The 18,003-nt window shown below is 38.1% G+C and overlaps 1 protein-coding gene across 1 annotated transcript in view; it reads left to right on the top strand.

The window, feature by feature from the left end:
- The first annotated feature begins 852 nt into the window (after positions 1–852).
- The window catches only part of SUGT1 (SGT1 homolog, MIS12 kinetochore complex assembly cochaperone), a 45,009-nt gene continuing 27,858 nt past the window's right edge, over positions 853–18,003 (top strand). Inside the window, exons 1-10 of the mRNA XM_007186776.3 lie at positions 853–994; positions 1,086–1,143; positions 7,589–7,679; positions 9,101–9,170; positions 9,843–9,913; positions 11,025–11,078; positions 11,464–11,480; positions 12,491–12,525; positions 14,170–14,266; positions 15,061–15,168. Coding sequence (XP_007186838.1) covers positions 957–994; positions 1,086–1,143; positions 7,589–7,679; positions 9,101–9,170; positions 9,843–9,913; positions 11,025–11,078; positions 11,464–11,480; positions 12,491–12,525; positions 14,170–14,266; positions 15,061–15,168 — 639 coding nt within the window. The 5' untranslated portion in view covers positions 853–956. The remainder of the gene's footprint in view (positions 995–1,085; positions 1,144–7,588; positions 7,680–9,100; positions 9,171–9,842; positions 9,914–11,024; positions 11,079–11,463; positions 11,481–12,490; positions 12,526–14,169; positions 14,267–15,060; positions 15,169–18,003) is intronic.

Genomic DNA, 18,003 nt, shown 5'->3' with positions numbered 1-18,003 from the left:
AGTTACTTGTTTACCTCTACTGACGAGCCGCTCACTCCCACTCCTTCCTGTTCCCACCCCCCCCGCCGCCCCCATTCCCGTCCCATGGAACTAGCTGGAAGTTTCTTCTATCTGAATTGCACGGGTCAAAGGGCGGTGAGGGAGGGCCTGACCAACGAGGTGGAAAGTAAAGCAGCACTGAGACAAATTCAGGCCACCTTTCTCCCTTCAGTGCCTTCGGATGGAACACGTTTTTCTTCTGTCTGGGAAGCCAAGTAGGAAAAAGCCTGGGCCTGTGTCAGTCTGGGGAACGGAACAGCCCAACCGCACCGGAACCAAAAGGCTTCCTCCAGTCCAGCCTCTGCAAGGGCGGAGGGACTTCCGGCGAGTCCGAGTCCTTTAGGGTTCCCAGCGCCAAGATCCCGGCATCGACGCGCCATCCGGAACTCGCTCCCGGAAAAGAACACGTAGCCGAGAACGTCACGTGTCACGAAAAGCTTGGCTGCCTCCGGGAGCCATGATGAGAGCTGTAGAGAAAAGGGAGCTCGATGTGCCTTGTGTTATTAACAGACATACAAACGCCCCCAAACGCCACACGTTCCTGAGCGATAACAGTACGGCACAAACGTCCTTTCGACCTACCACCCACAGAGGCTTTGCGGCTGTGCGGGTGCGCGCTGGGACTGGATTACGCCGCGGCCTGCGTAACCATGGCTGCAGGGGGCGGGGCCTGACAGGCTGCTCGCCGGCCGGGGTGGGGGCGGGGCGGGCCAGAAGAGTAGGTCCTCCAGTGTCCCAGCCCACCCCGCGCCCGCGCTTCACCTCCCCGCCCCTCGATGCACGCTGCGTGGCTGCTCATTGGCTACGTAAGACGGAAGCTCGGTCGGTGTTTCTCCAGAAGTTTCCCCCTTGGGCGGCGGCGGAGCTGGTAACCTCGGTAGGAGCAGTTCCAGCAGCGGTAACAGTGACTATTAGAGATGGCGGCGGCTGCTGCGGGACCTGCCGCAGCCCAGAGGTGCGTGTTTTTCCTTCTCTGCTATTATTTGTATTCTCCTCCGTCTTTCTTTAGTTAGAGAGCCCTGCTGAAGTCGTTGTTTTCCTGGCAGGTTTTTCCGGAGCTTCTCAGATGCTCTGATTGACGAGGACCCCCAGGCGGCGTTGGAGGTGAGAGAGCCGGTTCACTGTGCTCTGGGGAACGCAGCCGCGTCGGGTTCCGGCCCACCCCGGCTCTTCCCAGCACTGTCTTCCCGGGGTCGGGGCTGCTGCTTTTCCTGTGTCTCAGCCCTGATGTTGTCAGACTCCACCTCTCTCTTCTGTGTCCCGCAGCGGCCGGGTTACGCTTCCCATCCCTAGTCCGTTCCTGCATCCTTGGAGCTGCTTAGTAAAACTTGCTCTCCTTTTTGGGGGTAGAGGTAACATTCATAGTTGGTCTGAAAGGGTTTGTTTTTAAATGGCATTTGTGACTGAGAAAAAAACGTGAAATCTAAGGCTTGATGTTTGTTCATTCGGTTTTTCGTTTGACAATCATCCTTGCCGTTTTTCTGTACCAGGTCTGTGCTGAGTGCCTGTATGAGCTCACACTGGTGGAACAGAAACCTTTTCTCGTGTGTGCCCGAAAATTTCCAGATGTCCAGTCACTGTTTATTATCCACTCATTTGTTTATTCCTCAAAACAATTTCTTGGGGGCTGCTGTATGGAAGGCACTGTTTGCTCTGGATTAAACTCTTATTTATGTATTTAACTGATTTGTAAGGCACTTTGTGTTTGTGTTTGTGTTGAGTGAAAAACTATAAAGCTGTGAAGGGAAGCAAAAGAGCAAGAGTTAAATAATAATTTGAAGTAATAAAGAGAGCCCAAACTAAGCATACATGATGCAGTGGGTCACAAAATTTAGCCAGGGGTTTCTTGCTTTGAAGCATAAAAAAGAGGAAACTGTTTTGCTGTTATGATTTAACATATGTAAGGTTAGGAATTTGAGGCAAGAGAACCTTTTTCTTAGCTATGATTTCTAAAAGAAATTTGTTCCATGGTTAGTAGAGGAGGTGACATTTGAGAAGAGGCGTGAGGGAGTGAGCTTGGAAGCTCTGGGGAAAGATTATTTCAGGCAGGAAGAGGAGTCAGTGTCAGGATCCTGAGGTAGGAATGAAGTCAGCCTGTGCAAGGAGCAGCAAGAAGGCCCATTTGGTTAGAGTGGGTTGAAAGTGGAGTGAGAAATGAGGTGGGGAGGAAACCAGGGCGTGGGTCCTTTGGGGCCTTTTAGGTTGGATTATGCTTTTGGGGCCGGGATACGAACAAATAAAGTGGTTGATTACTCAGTTGTGCTGTGATGTTTCCTAGTGATGCTTTTGGGATCACTATTAGAGTAATGTTACCAGAGGCACTGAGAGTTTTTCTCCACAATTCCTTCACGTCAGCTAGATAGCTATTAATTTTCAGAATCTACCTTTGTTATGGTCCTCTTAGGCCCCATGCCTCCTTTGGAAATCTAGTTTATATAATAGTTGGTATGAAAGGATATTAATGTAATGAATTCTCTGTCATGTTACATCTCAGTTATTTTACTTTCAAAATTATTTATTGAAGTGGGATATCTAACACAAATCTTGAGTCTGCACTAATGAACTTGAAGTTTTACATGTATGTATACCACCCAGAGCAAGATATAGAATACTTCCATTTCAAGGCTTTCTCATGTTTCTTCCCAGCCAATAATTCCTCTTACCCACCTGTTCTGTACTCTGTCACCATCAGTTAGTTTTTCTTGGACTTAATGTAAAAAGTATCATACACTAGGTATTCAGTTGAGTGTAGATACTCTGTCTTGCTTTAAACATTATGGGAGATATATCCATAAGTTGTTTGCTTTTCACTGCTGTGTAGTATTCCACTGTATTAATATAGCACAATTTATTCTAACAGTGAACGTTTAGGATATTTCCAGTTGTTAGCTAGTATGAATAAAACCACTGTGAATTTTCTTGTACGTGTATTTTGGTGAACACATGCAGTCCTTTCTTTTGGGAGTGCATTTGTTTTTTTCTTTCTAGGAGTGAAATTGGATAGTGTAGGTGTGTGATTAGCTTTAGTGCATTTGTCTGTGAAGTGTGGCTCTTGGACCAGTAGCATCAGCATCACTTAGGAACTCACAGAAATGCAAATTCTTGGACCCCACCCTAGATTTTCTTTGTTATATTTTTTGGCTGTGCTGCAAGCATGTGGGATCTTAGTTCCCCAACCAGGGATCAAACCCGTGCCCCCTGCAGTGGAAGCACGGACTGCCAGGGAATTCTCCACCCCAGATTTTCTGAAAGCACTTATGACTCCTGTAGGCCAGTACTCCTTACCCTTCCGTTTTACAGAAGAAAACGGACCCAAAGAAGTCCAAGTGATCTGTCATAGAGATGTATGCGGCCAGTTAGAGGCAGAATAGGGGCCTCAGGACACGTTTCCTGATTCTTAGTCCAGTGCTGTAGAATAGCGGCTTTCAAAAGCATGATCCCCAGACCTTCTGCAGGAGCATCACCTGGGAATTTGTTAGAAATGCAAATTCTTAGGACCTGCCACACACCTGAATCAAAAACTGGGAGTGGGGAGAATGATCTTGATAAGAACCAGCTTGTGTTAAGAGGAAATGTTCTTTTTAAAACTTGAGATGACCTTCTCACAGAGATAAACAGGCAAATGTTAATTACTAAGTAATTGGTAATAATGAGTAGGGCTGGAACCTTGATGAGAAGTGAGAGTCTGTTTCCCTCTAGATTTTCCCAAGGGTTGGTTTAACAGTAGCTATTTTAAAATTAAGGTCGCTTGATATCACATCACTTAAAATGTCACATTTTTATATAAGACCATCCAATTAAGAATAAAGAGAAAGTGTATCAAGCTGATTACATTTTTCATTCATTAAACAACGTTAGTGGCAAATGCTGTACTGGGAGCCGGCAAGCTAAAGATGAAACTACTGTAGTGAGGGAGTTTGCAGTCTAGTGGAGAGAGACAGGCAACTCAACAGATCATTAAAATACAAGTACTCCAGTGGAGTGGTGTATCAGGTACAGTAAAGAGCGTAGCAGAGTAGAGGCTAACTGGGGAAGTCAATAAAACTTTGCAGAGGAAGTCTCAGTTCAGTAGAAAGAGAAAACATATATGTGGATTATGAGTGTGAGTAGTGCTTAAGAGCATGGGCTCTGGAATCAGACTGCTTGGGTCTGTATCCTGGTTTCAAGAAAGTTCCTGCCATCACTCTTCTGGATCAGATTTCCTGTCTGTAAAATGGGATTAACTAGGACCACTTGAAAGGGTGATTATGAGGATAAGTAATGTAAGGTACAAGGGTGAGGTCCTTAAGGTAGACATCTTATAGATTCATTGCTCTCTAGGTTCTAGCCACGCTGGCTTGCTTTCTGCTACTCAAATGTGTCGAGCTCAGTCCTGGTGCAGGGCCTTTGGACTTGCAGTTCTTTTGCCTAGAATGTACTCTCTATTGAGTATCTCTTGTTTTGCTTGGAAATGCTCATCACTCTAGATTTCATCTAAAATGTCACCTTCTCTAGGAAGCTGTTTTCTCTGACTACCTTATCTGAATTGGGCCCCAATGTAAGCTTCAAGAGAGCAGGGGTTTTGTGTATCTGTTTACCACTGTGTTCTCAGGATAGTGCCTGGGATGTAGTAGGCACTCAGGTGTGTTAAATGACTCCTACCACAATTCTTGGAACAACTGTGAGGTGCATTTACAAGCACGCTGAGGCTAAAGAGATTAACTTGCTCAAGGTTATCGAGTTTAGAAGTGACAAGTCTCAGGTTCAAGGCATCAAGGTCATCCTCTGGAGGAGTGGGTAGGATTGAGGTGTATGATATAATTGTTTGGGAGCTGACTCTGAAGTAGTTGACCACAGATAGCTTTGTTGAGGGCATAGCTGGTTAGCATAAAGTATACCAGTTCTACATGGTTATGTGATTTTTCTCCAGGAGTGCTTGCTAGTTTAGGAAGGCAGAAGGCTTGATACTCTTTTGTTTATCCATAATTGGGGATTAGCTGTGACTAGAAGAAAGTGGCAAGGGGAGTCAGGCTGAGATATCCAGAGCTAAAGGCCTTTAGATGTTAGGTCCCTCTGAGCAGTCTGCTTTTGCTTTTAATCTTAACAACAAGTAACCATTTTGGATAGCATTTTAAGAGAGCCTAAAGCTCTATAAAGATTTGGAAATTAATTTTCTAAGATCCAAGTCTTAAACAATTTTAATGCCTTAAAAAGGAATTTTCCCCCTATCGTTCTGTGTTATCAGTGTACTTCCTTTACCATTATCTTGTTAAAGATTTCAGTGTAATTATATTTTACACTTCATAGGTTTCTTTACTTTTGCGGACTATAAACACAACCCATTTTCTGTGAGAAGTACTATATCTTTGGATACGTTTCGTATAAGTCTGATTAAATAGCCCTTTGCTGCTGTGATTAAAATGTTGGCACTGAAGTCCTTGCCTTTCGAGATACCTCTCTTTAGTCCCTTTGTATTCTAGCAGCCAGTAGCTGTTGTTACAGAAACAGTAGAACACTGAAAACACGCCACAAGTCAGATGTAGTTAAGACAACCACAAATAATTATTTTACCGTCACTTTTTCTGGTTTTATTATATCATATATTCCTTATTCAAAATAAATTTATTGTTGTGTTGTATTCATGACTTACAAGGTGGTGTGTTATAATGTTCAGTTTGTGTTGAGTGGTTTTTTTGGTAACTTTTTTTATTGATAGCCTAATAAGTCAGTTGCTTAGTTTATTTAACTGAATGACCATAACTGGTTCTCCTTAACCAACAATTGGTTTGTGTTTTTAAAGGTCATTCGTTTGCAAGTTGGTTCAAAATTCAGAAGTTTATACCTGACTTCTAAAGAAAAGGAATATTTTATTCATCTTTGAACCTCCAGTGTCTGGCCTATGTTTGTTCCATAATATGTGTTTAAAAATACGTTTTGAAAAACAAACAGAAAAACCTGACTACTGAAAAAAATAAAACTACTTTTTGAATTGATGATCCAGGTATTATTATAACCTGTAACAGCCTTTTTGACCTATAATATACATTTTCTTGGTGAGGAGAGGCTGGAAATGTGGTTTTATGATATATTTGAGTAGATATGTAAGAAGCCATCAGCTGTTTTTAAAATTGTTTGAAAGCTTAGTGGAAGATGGTGTTTTTAGCTTAAGAATTTCAAAGTATTAGAAAACCTTGTATTAATACAAATGTTAGATGGTGTGTGAAAGAAACTTGGAGTAAAATTTTACCATGAGGCAATGTTTAGTGGTTAAAATTTGATTTGGAGTCAGACCTGGATTTGAATCCTGTCTCTGGCACAGTCACTGAGTAGGAAGTGAGGGAATGGATTTTCTGCACGCATCTGGGGGAAGAGCATTCTAGTGGGAGGGAGCAGCAGGTGCAGGGTCCTGAGATGTTTGCAGGACAGCAAGGAGGCCATTGTGGCTAGAATGGTGGAGCAAGGAGACGAGTTTTAAGAGGTGAGATGAGAGGGAGAGCAGAAGGTTATATCAAGGAGGGCCTTACAGATCATTGGAAGGACTTGGGCTTTTCCTGTGAGTCACCTGGAAAGGTGTTGGAAAGTTTTGAGTAGAGACATAGTAACAAGATCTGATTTTCATTACTGCTTGTATCAGGGTGATAGGGGTTAAGGTGGTAAAAAATGGTTTAGATCTTAGGTATGTTGGGTTTTAGGTTTATGATTACCAAGTATAGTATACATTGCTTTGTGAGAATCACACTGCGGGGTTCAAGCAAAGCGACATGTGTGGCTGTTGAAGTAATTTTGCCTGTTAAGAAAACTACCAAGTCCCTAGGTTGTGTGTGGGCAATGGGTAGAGAATCACAGCCTTCCTGTTTGCCTGCATTTGTCCTTGGCTTCACTAATTGTGTTCTCTCTTCTTGCATCAGTATTGTTCCAGCTACCACTTATGAACTGTGACTGCCCAGATTGGCAAAAGTTTTAATCGCTCTGTGAATTCTTGATCAATTGATAGTAGCTATCTATGAGATATTGTATCTGGGCTTTTGACAGAATGCTGTAATTTCTTAGGCCATTGATAAGAGGATAGGAGAGGGCCAGGTAAACTTGATTATGTATTTATTGGTTCCATTAACCTCCCTGAGCTCTAGGTTTAACTTCCATTTTTTGTTTGTTTTTTATTTTGTTTTTATTGGACAGCTTCATATTTTCTAGGCATCTCAAATTCTACATGATCTTTGAATCTTCTCCAAATTAGAAGGAGAAAATCAGTGGTGGTCAATGTATATGAACTAAACTCTCCAGAATAAATGAGGTGATAATAGTTACCATTTATTGAGTTCTGCTGTAGGCCAGGAACTGCTAAGTGCTTTAGGTAGATATTACATTCAGTTGTGGTCTTTTGAGGGGAGAAGGGAGGAGAAAGGGGGATATTGATCCTCTTGGAAAGAAAAGCTCCAAGCTTGTTTCCCTGTTATCTTTCCTCCAAATACTTTATGACAGTAGGCTATTTGATTAAAAATCATGTTTAATTAGAATTCGATGGCTTTTAAAAAACGTTTACTGACACTCAGCGTGTTTGTATTTGTAGGAGCTGACTAAGGCTCTGGAGCAGAAACCAGATGATGCACAGTATTACTGTCAAAGAGCTTATTGTCACATTCTTCTTGGGAATTACCGTGGTAACTTTTCTTACAAAGTATATTGTCTCTATAAGTTACTTACAAATTTTGCCCAAGATACAATGAATCAAATAAAATAAAGGTTATCTTCCAGGATTTTTAACTTGGTCTTTCATACAAGGTGAAGTAGCTGAAATGTGACAAACATTATGTTGAGCATCACCCATTTATTTTTTTTTTTTTTTTTTTTTTATCTTAAAGACTTCTTTATCGGTTAGAAATTGCATTGGCCAGGTAACAATTACTGAACCCGATACAGGGTGATTTTCTTTCACATTACAGAGGGAGTAAGTTCAGGGCTGATGGGGGAGCTTTCCTGGTCCCCAGGGACCCAGGCTTCTGCACTTTCAGCCCCACCATTGTAGTCCATGCCTTCCATCCTCAAGATCACCTCAAGGTGCAGGATGATGGCGGGGCCGCTGCCATCATAGCCATCATGTCTTCATTTACGGCAGGAAGAAAGAAGGAAGGGGGGAAGGCCGAAGGTGTCCCTGCAGACTGTGTCCTCCTCCTATGGAGCTTTCCTGGAAGTCCCTAGAGGATGACATTCCCTCGTCTTTCACTGACTGGAACTTAGTCACAAGGCCCTGCCTACCTGTGAGGGAGACCGGAAGTTGTAGTTTGTATCAGCTGGTTACACGACCACCATTCCCCACCATTATGCGATGGGAGAAGGAGAGGATGGGTGTTGGAAGGCAATGGTAGAGCGAATTACACAGAACTCATACGTTTACACATTCAAACGCTCCCAAATAAGTCAGGATCAAAAAAGACACTTCAGTGTGAATTAGAACTGAACAGTAGTGAAAATGCAACTTGTGGGATGCAGCCAATGTGGTATTTAGAAGAGGAGGGTTATGGCTTTAAATGCTTACCCTAGAAAAGAATAAAGGCTGGCAGCTGAGAGCATCACCCATTTAAATTTTATGGTTGTCCATTCTTTCTTTGGTGGGTGTAGAATTTGTACAGATTTCATTTATGGTTATTGGATATGCTAACAAAGAATGACATCAAATTTACTATTTTACAAAGTATTTAAATGAATTCCCTTGTTTTATTTTTTGTAAAAAATGTATTTCTATATTCTGTAATTTTAATTATCTGGATAGATAATCTGAGTAGGAAGAAATTAAATACCTTGAGTCAGATTACATAAATGATGTTAATGAGAAAATTAGATGAACTTTGTGATACAGAGCTTTATTCATTGCCTGAAGCGCTTTAAGAAGGAAGCTAAATATTAGGTCATTAGGAAGGTATGAGGGTAATTTTATCTTGGATTAATTTTTCCTAATTTAAAATCATTTGTCCATTTCACCAGCTTGAAAACTTAAAAATCAGAGGCTAATTCAAATTTTGTGTGTAGTATTTGTTAGGATCCATAAGTAACTGACTAAAAAACCCATTTTATTCATATGCAGATGCTGTTGCTGATGCAAAGAAATCTCTTGAACTTAATCCAGATAGTTCCATTGCTCTGCTGAGAAAGGGGTATGCAGTACCTACTCTTCTTCCTGGGTCTGGACTATAGTCTCTTGAATGAATTAATTGTAAGCTTTATATAAATAGTAAATTCTGTATTTATACATTTTATAGCTGAGATAGGATTCAATTTTAGGTATGTTTTATACTTTTATTGTAGTATAGTTAGTGTATATATATAGTTTAAAATAGTGATGGTTGAAGTAACTGCAAAGTCTAGATGAAACTCTTGGATTTCACATCCCTTTTTTGCTTCATCATTTGGAATTTACTGTATTTAACTGACTAGAGAACATCTATTCCTCACCCAAGCTGGACAGGCTACATTTAATGAAGACTCTGTTATCTGTGTACTTTATATCCCAGTTTGTTTCTGTTGATAAGTGTGACTTTATTCTTTAAGAATCAGAAATTCCTTAATATAACTGTATTTCGGAATAAGCAAGTATATACAATTAGAATCAAGAAATTCCTTCTGAAATGAGTTCCAAAATTGGATTTTAATAGGAATTATACTAGATATTATAGTAGAGTATTTTAGGAAATCTCTTGGCTGGCTTATTAACATATACTTAAATTCTTTCTTTGAATAGTAGGGAAAATTGTTTTTTTTTAATTTAGAAAGAAGGCTGTTTTTCATGATCTCATGTGTGTGTATTTGTTTTTAATATGCTCATGCAGGATATGTGAATACCATGAAAAAAACTATGCTGCTGCTCTAGAAGCTTTTACAGAAGGACAGAAATTAGATAGTAAGTATTAGAATTATATGTTAGTACACTAATCCATTATATCTATGTGTCTTAAATACCATAGCTGAATTTTGTTAGTGTAATCTCAAGTTAATTATAGAAACCCAGCTTTTTTCTCTTCTTAATGACATTTCATGTTGATGGCAGAATTTGAATTTACTTAAAAATTGATTAAATTGGCCTTTCTTTAGCACTTAAATCACAGATAAACTATCATCAGAAGCAGAAAACTATATACACACTTAGTGTGCTCCCAGTTCTTAGTCTGGCTTTATTTTTTTTCTAATGGATAAGTGAAAGTTTAATTTGCTCTCACATTCAGAAGTCTATTTAAGTTATTATTCAGATTGCTGAGAGAAGGAAATCTTACAATGAAAATTTTTATTGAGACATGAAGTGTTAAAGTTTGGGGTAAAGTATGATAGGGTATTGAAGAAACGTGGAGGTTTGAGAGTATTGTGAGTTTCTAATATCACCTTTTTGAGAGAAATAGATAAAAATTATCACAGCAGTATAGATATCTGTGCGTAATATATAGAAATTGTAAGAGCCAAGTATCAAAAGCTCTGCAAAGTACAAAAAGGTTTTAAGTAATCTCATAGATAGTTATAGACTACATAATCCTAATTGTGTACTATCATTTTATTTTCATCTTATGATAGAGTGTTATCACAATTCTCTAAAGCAGTAGCTCCTAACTGGGAATGGTTTTGCTCCATGGGGGACATGGAGCAGGCTTCAGTGGTTGTGGCTCGTGGGCTCTAGAGCTCAGGCTCAGTACTTGTGGTGCACGGGCTTAGTTGCTTCATGGCATGTGGGATCTTCCCGGACCAGGGATCGAACCCGTGTCCCCTGCATTGGCAGGCAGATAAAATTGATTTTTTAAAAATCAGAATTCTTCAGGATGAACAAGTAAATATTAAACCTAACTAATAGGTTTAATATTAGGATAGCTATAAACTCTTTTAGGACAGATATTTTTGTCTAATTCACTGTTGCATCCACAGTGCCTAGAATAGTGTTTGGAACATAGGTATTCAGTAACTATTTGTTGAATGAATATGTTAGGTTGTGCAGATGACTGATGTTACAATCAGTTTGTTCTTTCTAGGTGCAGATGCTGATTTCATTGTCTGGATTAAAAGGTGTCAAGAAGCTCAGAATGGTAAGTATGCAGGTTTCCTGTGGTCTTTCCGTTTAAAAAGAAGTAAATGTTTGACATTTTTTTGTTTTGAACTTTATAGCTTATAATTTAAGTAGTGGATGTTCTCTTAGGTTGGGATTTCCCAAGGTATTTTGATTTTTTACCTCATTCGTTATGTTGAAAGGGAAATTTGGATGGATTTGTTTTGCAGTGGTATTACTGGCAAGAAATTACTGAGGAGTCTCAAGTGACTCCAGAATGCAAAGTTAAACCACTTTCCCTTATTAGGTATGCATGGAGAATTGGTTTGCTTAATCAGTGTGTTTGTGCCATAGAAATCATGTATGTAATTTTGCCTATACATGTACTGTTACCTGAAAATGTTTCCTTTTTATGTTTTTAATAGGATCACAGCCCGAGGTGGTAAGTCCAAAGGTTTTATCCTTTGTGTTTTTACTTAATCATATTATTACTAAATATATTTGAGGCAGGACTCGGAATGAGCTTTCTGTCAGTTACATATCTCTCTAGGGCAGTTTTACTTATTTTCTTCCTCCAAATGCCGTCTCTTCCCTTCTTATTTAGGGACAAATTAGAGGCCACCATTGACCCAGGGCAAGTTCTTTAGATTTACAGTCTGAACTGGCACACATAGCTTAGGAAAGTTTGGATTGGTTAGGAGTCACTTTGTTTCTCAGTGGTCAGTGTAGAATGTTTGTTGCAGAGAGGCCAGCCATAAACGGTGTAAGACAATATCAGGAAGGCACCATGGAAATAGTGCTTCATATGTTTTTCCAGAGCAGTTTGATGCCATTGTTAAGCCTGAAGGTTATACTATAGTCTTAAAAATGTTTTTTTAAATGTTATTGTTATTTTCAGCTTAGAGAGTTACTGAATCTTGGAACTGGACATTTTATATGTAACCTTTTCCAAACATATCTTCAGAAATTTTTCTGTTTTTTATCCTTCTTTTATTTTAGAAGAAAAACGGTGTTTTCAAATTGAAACTCATAAAATTTTAAAAATGCTGAGTAACGGAGATCAGCTCGGTGCTCTGTGACCACCTAGAGTGGTGGGATAGGGAGGGTGGGAGGGAGGGAGATGCAAGAGGGAAGAGATATGGGGACATATGTAGATGTATAACTGATTCAGTTTGTTATAAAGCAGAAACTAACACACCATTGTAAAGCTATTATACTCCAATAAAGAAGTTAAAAAATAAAAATAAAAAAACAACAACTGAGTATTCTAATTCCTGTGAAGATGAGTATTATTTAACAATTATGGATACCATGCTCTGTAGGAAGGTTTCGTGAAGTTATTCCATATCAAAGTAACTATAACACTGGGTAAATTAATAATACATGCATTTTTAATACGCAGTTAGTAAACTAACTTGTAAAAATCTTTCTCTTTCAACTTGCCAAAATCAGTCTGCATCCCAGAGGACTTATCAGTCAAAAATCAAGTAAGTGTTTCTTTTTCATAATGTGTGATAAATATGCCTAAAGGGAAAAAACCCCGTTGTTTAATAGTAAGCAAGTCCTTACCTGTGATTTAAGTATTTCTTAGTTTATAAAAGAAATCATATTAAAGCCTTGAAAAACTAATTGTAAGACTGTTAACTGATTTGAATTAGTGTTTATAATAAGGTTAAAATCAAATCACTTGCCAATTAAAACTTAACTTGATTACACATTATGTCACCTTTCCATGTATTAAAGAGAGCCTCTTCCATTTAAGTTATTGCTGTTACCTAGGTAAATAAGTTAGTAGACTTGATAGAATTGTAACTCTACCTGCCTTTTATATTTGGAGTAAATTTTTCATAGAATAATTCTGCATGAATTGAAAGTCACTTGCTGAGGGCGGCAGTTACAATCATGAATAAGTATTTAGCAAGTATTTGAGTTATTTTTAGTTGTTCATTAGCTGTGTGTACAACTTGTATTCTTAGTGTAACAGAAAGAAACACAAGGCATTAATCTCGAGCTTTGCATCCTGACTGAATTTCAAAGGAAAACTGTGAGACTTTTAAAGATCCAGTGCTTTTGACGTAAAATGGCTTGAAAATGTTAAAACAAAACAATTTATTCATGTTCTTTCTGGGGAGATACAGGATGACTCTCCAGGTACCTAGTAAACAAGGAACTTTAGTGACAGGAGCAGGGGTAGGGTATATAAACTTAATAATTGGAGTGTTTGGAGTATAAAATAATCCCACATTGATGTAATAAATATACCATGTATCAGGGTACTGTGCTTGGTCCTGGGAATGTGGTAGTGACAGGATAGATAAATAGCTCTGCTCTCATGGAGTTTATAATCCAGTCTAATTTGAAAGTGATGATATATTTTTAGAGCTTTCAGTGGGAAAGATACACATAATTAGAATCTCTAGGCACAATAATCTTCCCACATACTTTGAGATTGAAGGAAGGTACTGTATCTAATATTGTGCCTGGCAGAATGAGTTAAATTATTTTAATTTTAGCTCATTTGCTTCTGTTCCCTGTGCTCAGGGCTGTTTGCCCCCAGCTTCAGTAAAGAGATCCTGGAATGTGAGGTCAGGTTGACCTGGGTCCAGTGTAACGCCTGCTACTAATGTGCCAATTGCCTCACCCTTCTGAGCTTACATTTTTTTTTTCATTTGTAAAATAGGGATGGAAGTGTTTACTTCTTAGTATTAGGTTGAAATGAGAGGATAAAACTGTTGATGGTGTATTAGAATTGTTACCTCTTAGAATAAATTTTATCTTTGAAACTAGCTGTGCATGTGGCCGCATGCTGTGTGGCGTGGCCAAAAAAATTAGCTTAAGCACAACAGTATTAGAGATATGTTAGAACCTAGAAAATTATGTAAGTATTTAAATCCACTGGAGGGGTTTTGGACATCATCGACCTTACTTTTCTCTTCCGTTAGTACAGATCATATGAAATTAGTTACATAAAATTGTTTCTGTGAATCAACAGCTGCTTTGCTATTTTGTTCCTCAAGGTGGAGCTCTTGTTGTTCATCAGATTATATACAGTTTTTTATCTTGACAAAACAAGCAACAACTTTAAGAAAATTATAAGTTCTGTTTTAAGTTTCCTTTTTCTTTTTTAATAGGTATGACTGGTATCAAACAGAATCTCAAGTAATCATTACACTTATGATCAAGAATGTTCAGAAGAATGATGTAAATGTGGGATTTTCAGAAAAAGAGGTTATTATAGTCTTTGAATTATTTTTGGTTGAGGTTAAATACTTTTATTTGTAAATATAAATATATATTGCAGAATAATCTATAGCAGTCTATTAGATATATGTCATTTCTTCCTGAGACAATGTGGAAAATGCTGATGAAAATCTGAAGCATTGCTTTTCCATTTGAATCATTTTAAGTTTTGAGACAAGAGTATGTATACTGTATGTTATAGCTAGGTGTGCATTGTTTTCTCTTTCTTTAGATTTGGAATTCAAAGCAGAATTTGGTTGACAAATATAAAAGACATTAGTAAGATACGTGCTTTGGTTACACATTTGTGTGGTATACTTCATGAAAAAGATCCACTTATTGTGACTTTTATATCTTAGAATTTACTAACCATATTAAGTGAGTATGACTTTCAATAACTTGGTTTCTTAGCATTTAGTAGAAAACCTTGTGATAGATATTTAAGAGAGTTCATGGTAGAACTAGATGTTTTGCATATGAATATTTCTTTGTTGCATACTGTATTATTTTGTTCTTGTGGATTGAGTTTCCTTGGGATTTAAATGTTCAGTATGTGTTATGAAACATACTCTGTTCTGCTATTTAATTATGTATATGAGAATTCATGCGAAGGATACCAGATTTTTAAAAGATTATTTTGAGATTCTTAAGTCTGATATTCCATAGAAAGTTTTGAAAATAATCTGCAGCAGTACTGAAGTTCTGTAATTATAGTCAATTTAAGTACTTTACCCTTCTTTAAATAAATTTATAAAATGTGCTACTGATTTTGTGATCATTAGTTGTCCGCATTGGTGAAACTTCCTTCTGGAGAGGATTATAATTTGAAGCTGAGACTTCTTCATCCTATAATACCAGAACAGAGCACATTTAAAGTACTTTCAACAAAGGTAAGATAATTGAAAAGGGTTGTCAGTGGTAATCTGTGATTGTGAGCTTATAGATCCTTCCAGCCACATATCTTTTAATTAAATATGAACAATAATTTTTGAATAGCAGTTTTTCCACCTTCCCAAATTCTAGGAAAATGGATTGTAAAAATCTAACCTCAAAAGTGTTTGTATGCTTATTAAGATAGGTATAATACTTCTCAATAAAGAGGTTTTCACAGAAGATACGGTGATCAGCATTTTTTTAAGATTTGATACTGACAGTGTCTCATGTCTTGAACTTGTCAGTTTGGTCTGTTGTGATATACAAATACTTCTCTCACGTTTTCTTACGCAGTTAAAAATACAGACTACTATAAAGATGAATCTGCCTTCTTGTTTTTTAGTTAAGCTGACTTTTAGGTTACTTTGTTATGAAGGATTAATGAATAATTTAAATTGCAGTTTGAGTAACCATAATTTTTAGATTCCTTTATATTTTCAAAAATAAGTAAGAATATGCAATAGAATTAAAATTCATGGAATATATCAGCTACCAGTCAAAAGATGTAGTACGAGTAGGTAGAAGTATAATTTAGCAGGAAAAATACTAAACTGAAAATCAAAAAATCTGACTGGTTCTTTGCTTGCCCTGTTAATTTAGAGTAGTCACACATAGGGCAAGATTTTCAGCATCTATAAAAATAGAGGGATATGCACTGTGAACTCTGAAATCCTTTCATCTGTAAGATTGTATGAAGGTATATGATGAGTTAATGAGAAAGAATGATATAAATTCCATTACTGCACCTTTTTTATGCGTATGTCCTGCAACACAGTGTGTTATTTAACTTTTGAGTTTAGTTGTGTGAATTTTCCTATCATAGAATAGAATCAGGGTTGGCCTGTGTCATGAAGAATGGTAACTGGGCCTGCAGGAAGAAGGGGACACCTGGAGAGGGTTGGAGGAGGAAGTAAAGAAGTAAAGAAGCAGTAGTTTTTGCATCTAGTTAAAAATGATCTGCTCACTTATCTATTTGAAATGTACAAAGTACAAAGCTGTTTACTTAAGAGGCAGAGATAGGAAACAGTTGCTTGGACAATAGAAAGTGAGAAAAAGGGTGACATATTGTGAAGATTTTCATCTTACTGGCCCCATCCACATTGGGTAGAATTTAATAAGATAATATTGGGTACAATAAGCACAAAACTATAACTAGATTTGAGAAGGAGATAGGTCAGAAAATTAGGAGTTTGGCATTTTTGTACATCTTTCTGTTGAGAGGTTGTTAATGCATGTGTTTTTTTTGAAGTAATTTAAATGTAAATTGATTTGTGTGATAGATGGCAAATAACTTAAAAACCTGTGTTACTGAGCCACCTTGTATAATGGAGTAGTGTGGTTGGTGAGTACACAGGTATGTGTGGCTACAATCGAGGATTTAACTAAGCAGTGTCCTTTATTCTCCTTTGAATCTTGTGAGTGCTTATTGATTCTAACCATTCCCCAGCCCCTCTTACTGTGTTCCCAGTTTGCCTTTTTTGCCCCTTGCTCCTTTCTTTAAATGCTGCATTACTACTTTCCTTTCCTGTATAGTAGTTTGTTTATATGTACACATTTATTTCCCTTACTCTTAGTAAGTCTTCTGAAGATAAGAAGGTGTCATATTTGTGTCTCTGTATGTGCTTCAGGTCGGGTTACCAGATACAGTATAGGATGCCCAGTTAACTTTTTATTTTTTTGAATTTTATTTATTTATTATTTATACAGCAGGTTCTTATTATCTATTTTATACACATCACTGTGCACATGTCAATCCCAATCTCCCAATTCATCCCACCACCACCACCACCACCACCACCACCACCACCACCCCGCCCCTGCTTTCCCTGCTTGGTGTCCATATGTTTGTTCTCTGCATCTGTGTCTCAATTTCTGCCTTGCAAACCGGTTCATCTGTACCATTTTTCTAGATTCCACACATATGCGTTAATATACAATATTTGTTTTCCTCTTTCTGACTTACTTCACTCTGTATGACAGTCTCTAGGTCCATCCACGTCTCTACAAATGACCCAGTTTTGTTCCTTTTTATGGCTAGTATTCCATCGTATATATGTACCACATCTTCTTTATCCATTCTTCTGTCGGTGGGCATTTAGGTTGCTTCCATGACCTGGCTATTGTAAACAGTGCTGCAGTGAACGTTGGGGTGCATGTGTCTTCTTTTTCGACATACCACAGTTTATTTATTTATTTATTTTAAAATTTATTTATTTTTTAACATCTTTATGGGAGTATGATTGCTTTACAATGTTGTGTTAGTTTCTGTTGTATAACAAAGTGAATCAGCTATACGTATACATATATCCCCATATCCCCTCCCTCTTGCATCTCCCTCCCACCCTCCCTATCCCACCCCTCTAGGTGGTCACAAAGCACCGAGCTGATCTCCCTGTGCTATGCGGCTGCTTCCCACTAGCCATCTATTTTACATTTGGTAGTGTATATATGTCCATGCCACTCTTTCACTTCGTCCCAGCTTACCCTTCCCCCTCCCCGTGTCCTCAAGTTCATTCTCTATGTCTGTGTCTTTATTTCTGTCCCGCCCCTAGGTTCTTCAGAACCATTTTTTTTTTTTTTAGATTCCATATATATGTGTTAGCATACGGTATTTGTTTTTTTCTTTCTGACTTCACTGCGTATGACAGACTCTCGGTCCATCCACCTCACTACAAATAACTCAATTTTGTTTCTTTTAATGGCTGAGTAATATTCCATTGTATATATGTGCCACATCTTTTTTATCCATCTGTTGATGGACACTTAGGTTGCTTCCATGTCCTGGCTATTGT

The sequence above is a fragment of the Balaenoptera acutorostrata genome, chromosome 18 (genome assembly GCF_949987535.1).
Source record: "Balaenoptera acutorostrata chromosome 18, mBalAcu1.1, whole genome shotgun sequence".
Classification (NCBI taxonomy): Eukaryota; Metazoa; Chordata; class Mammalia; order Artiodactyla; family Balaenopteridae; genus Balaenoptera; species Balaenoptera acutorostrata.
Note: the sequence above shows the minus strand (reverse complement) of the source record. Positions and strands in the feature narration are given on the sequence as shown.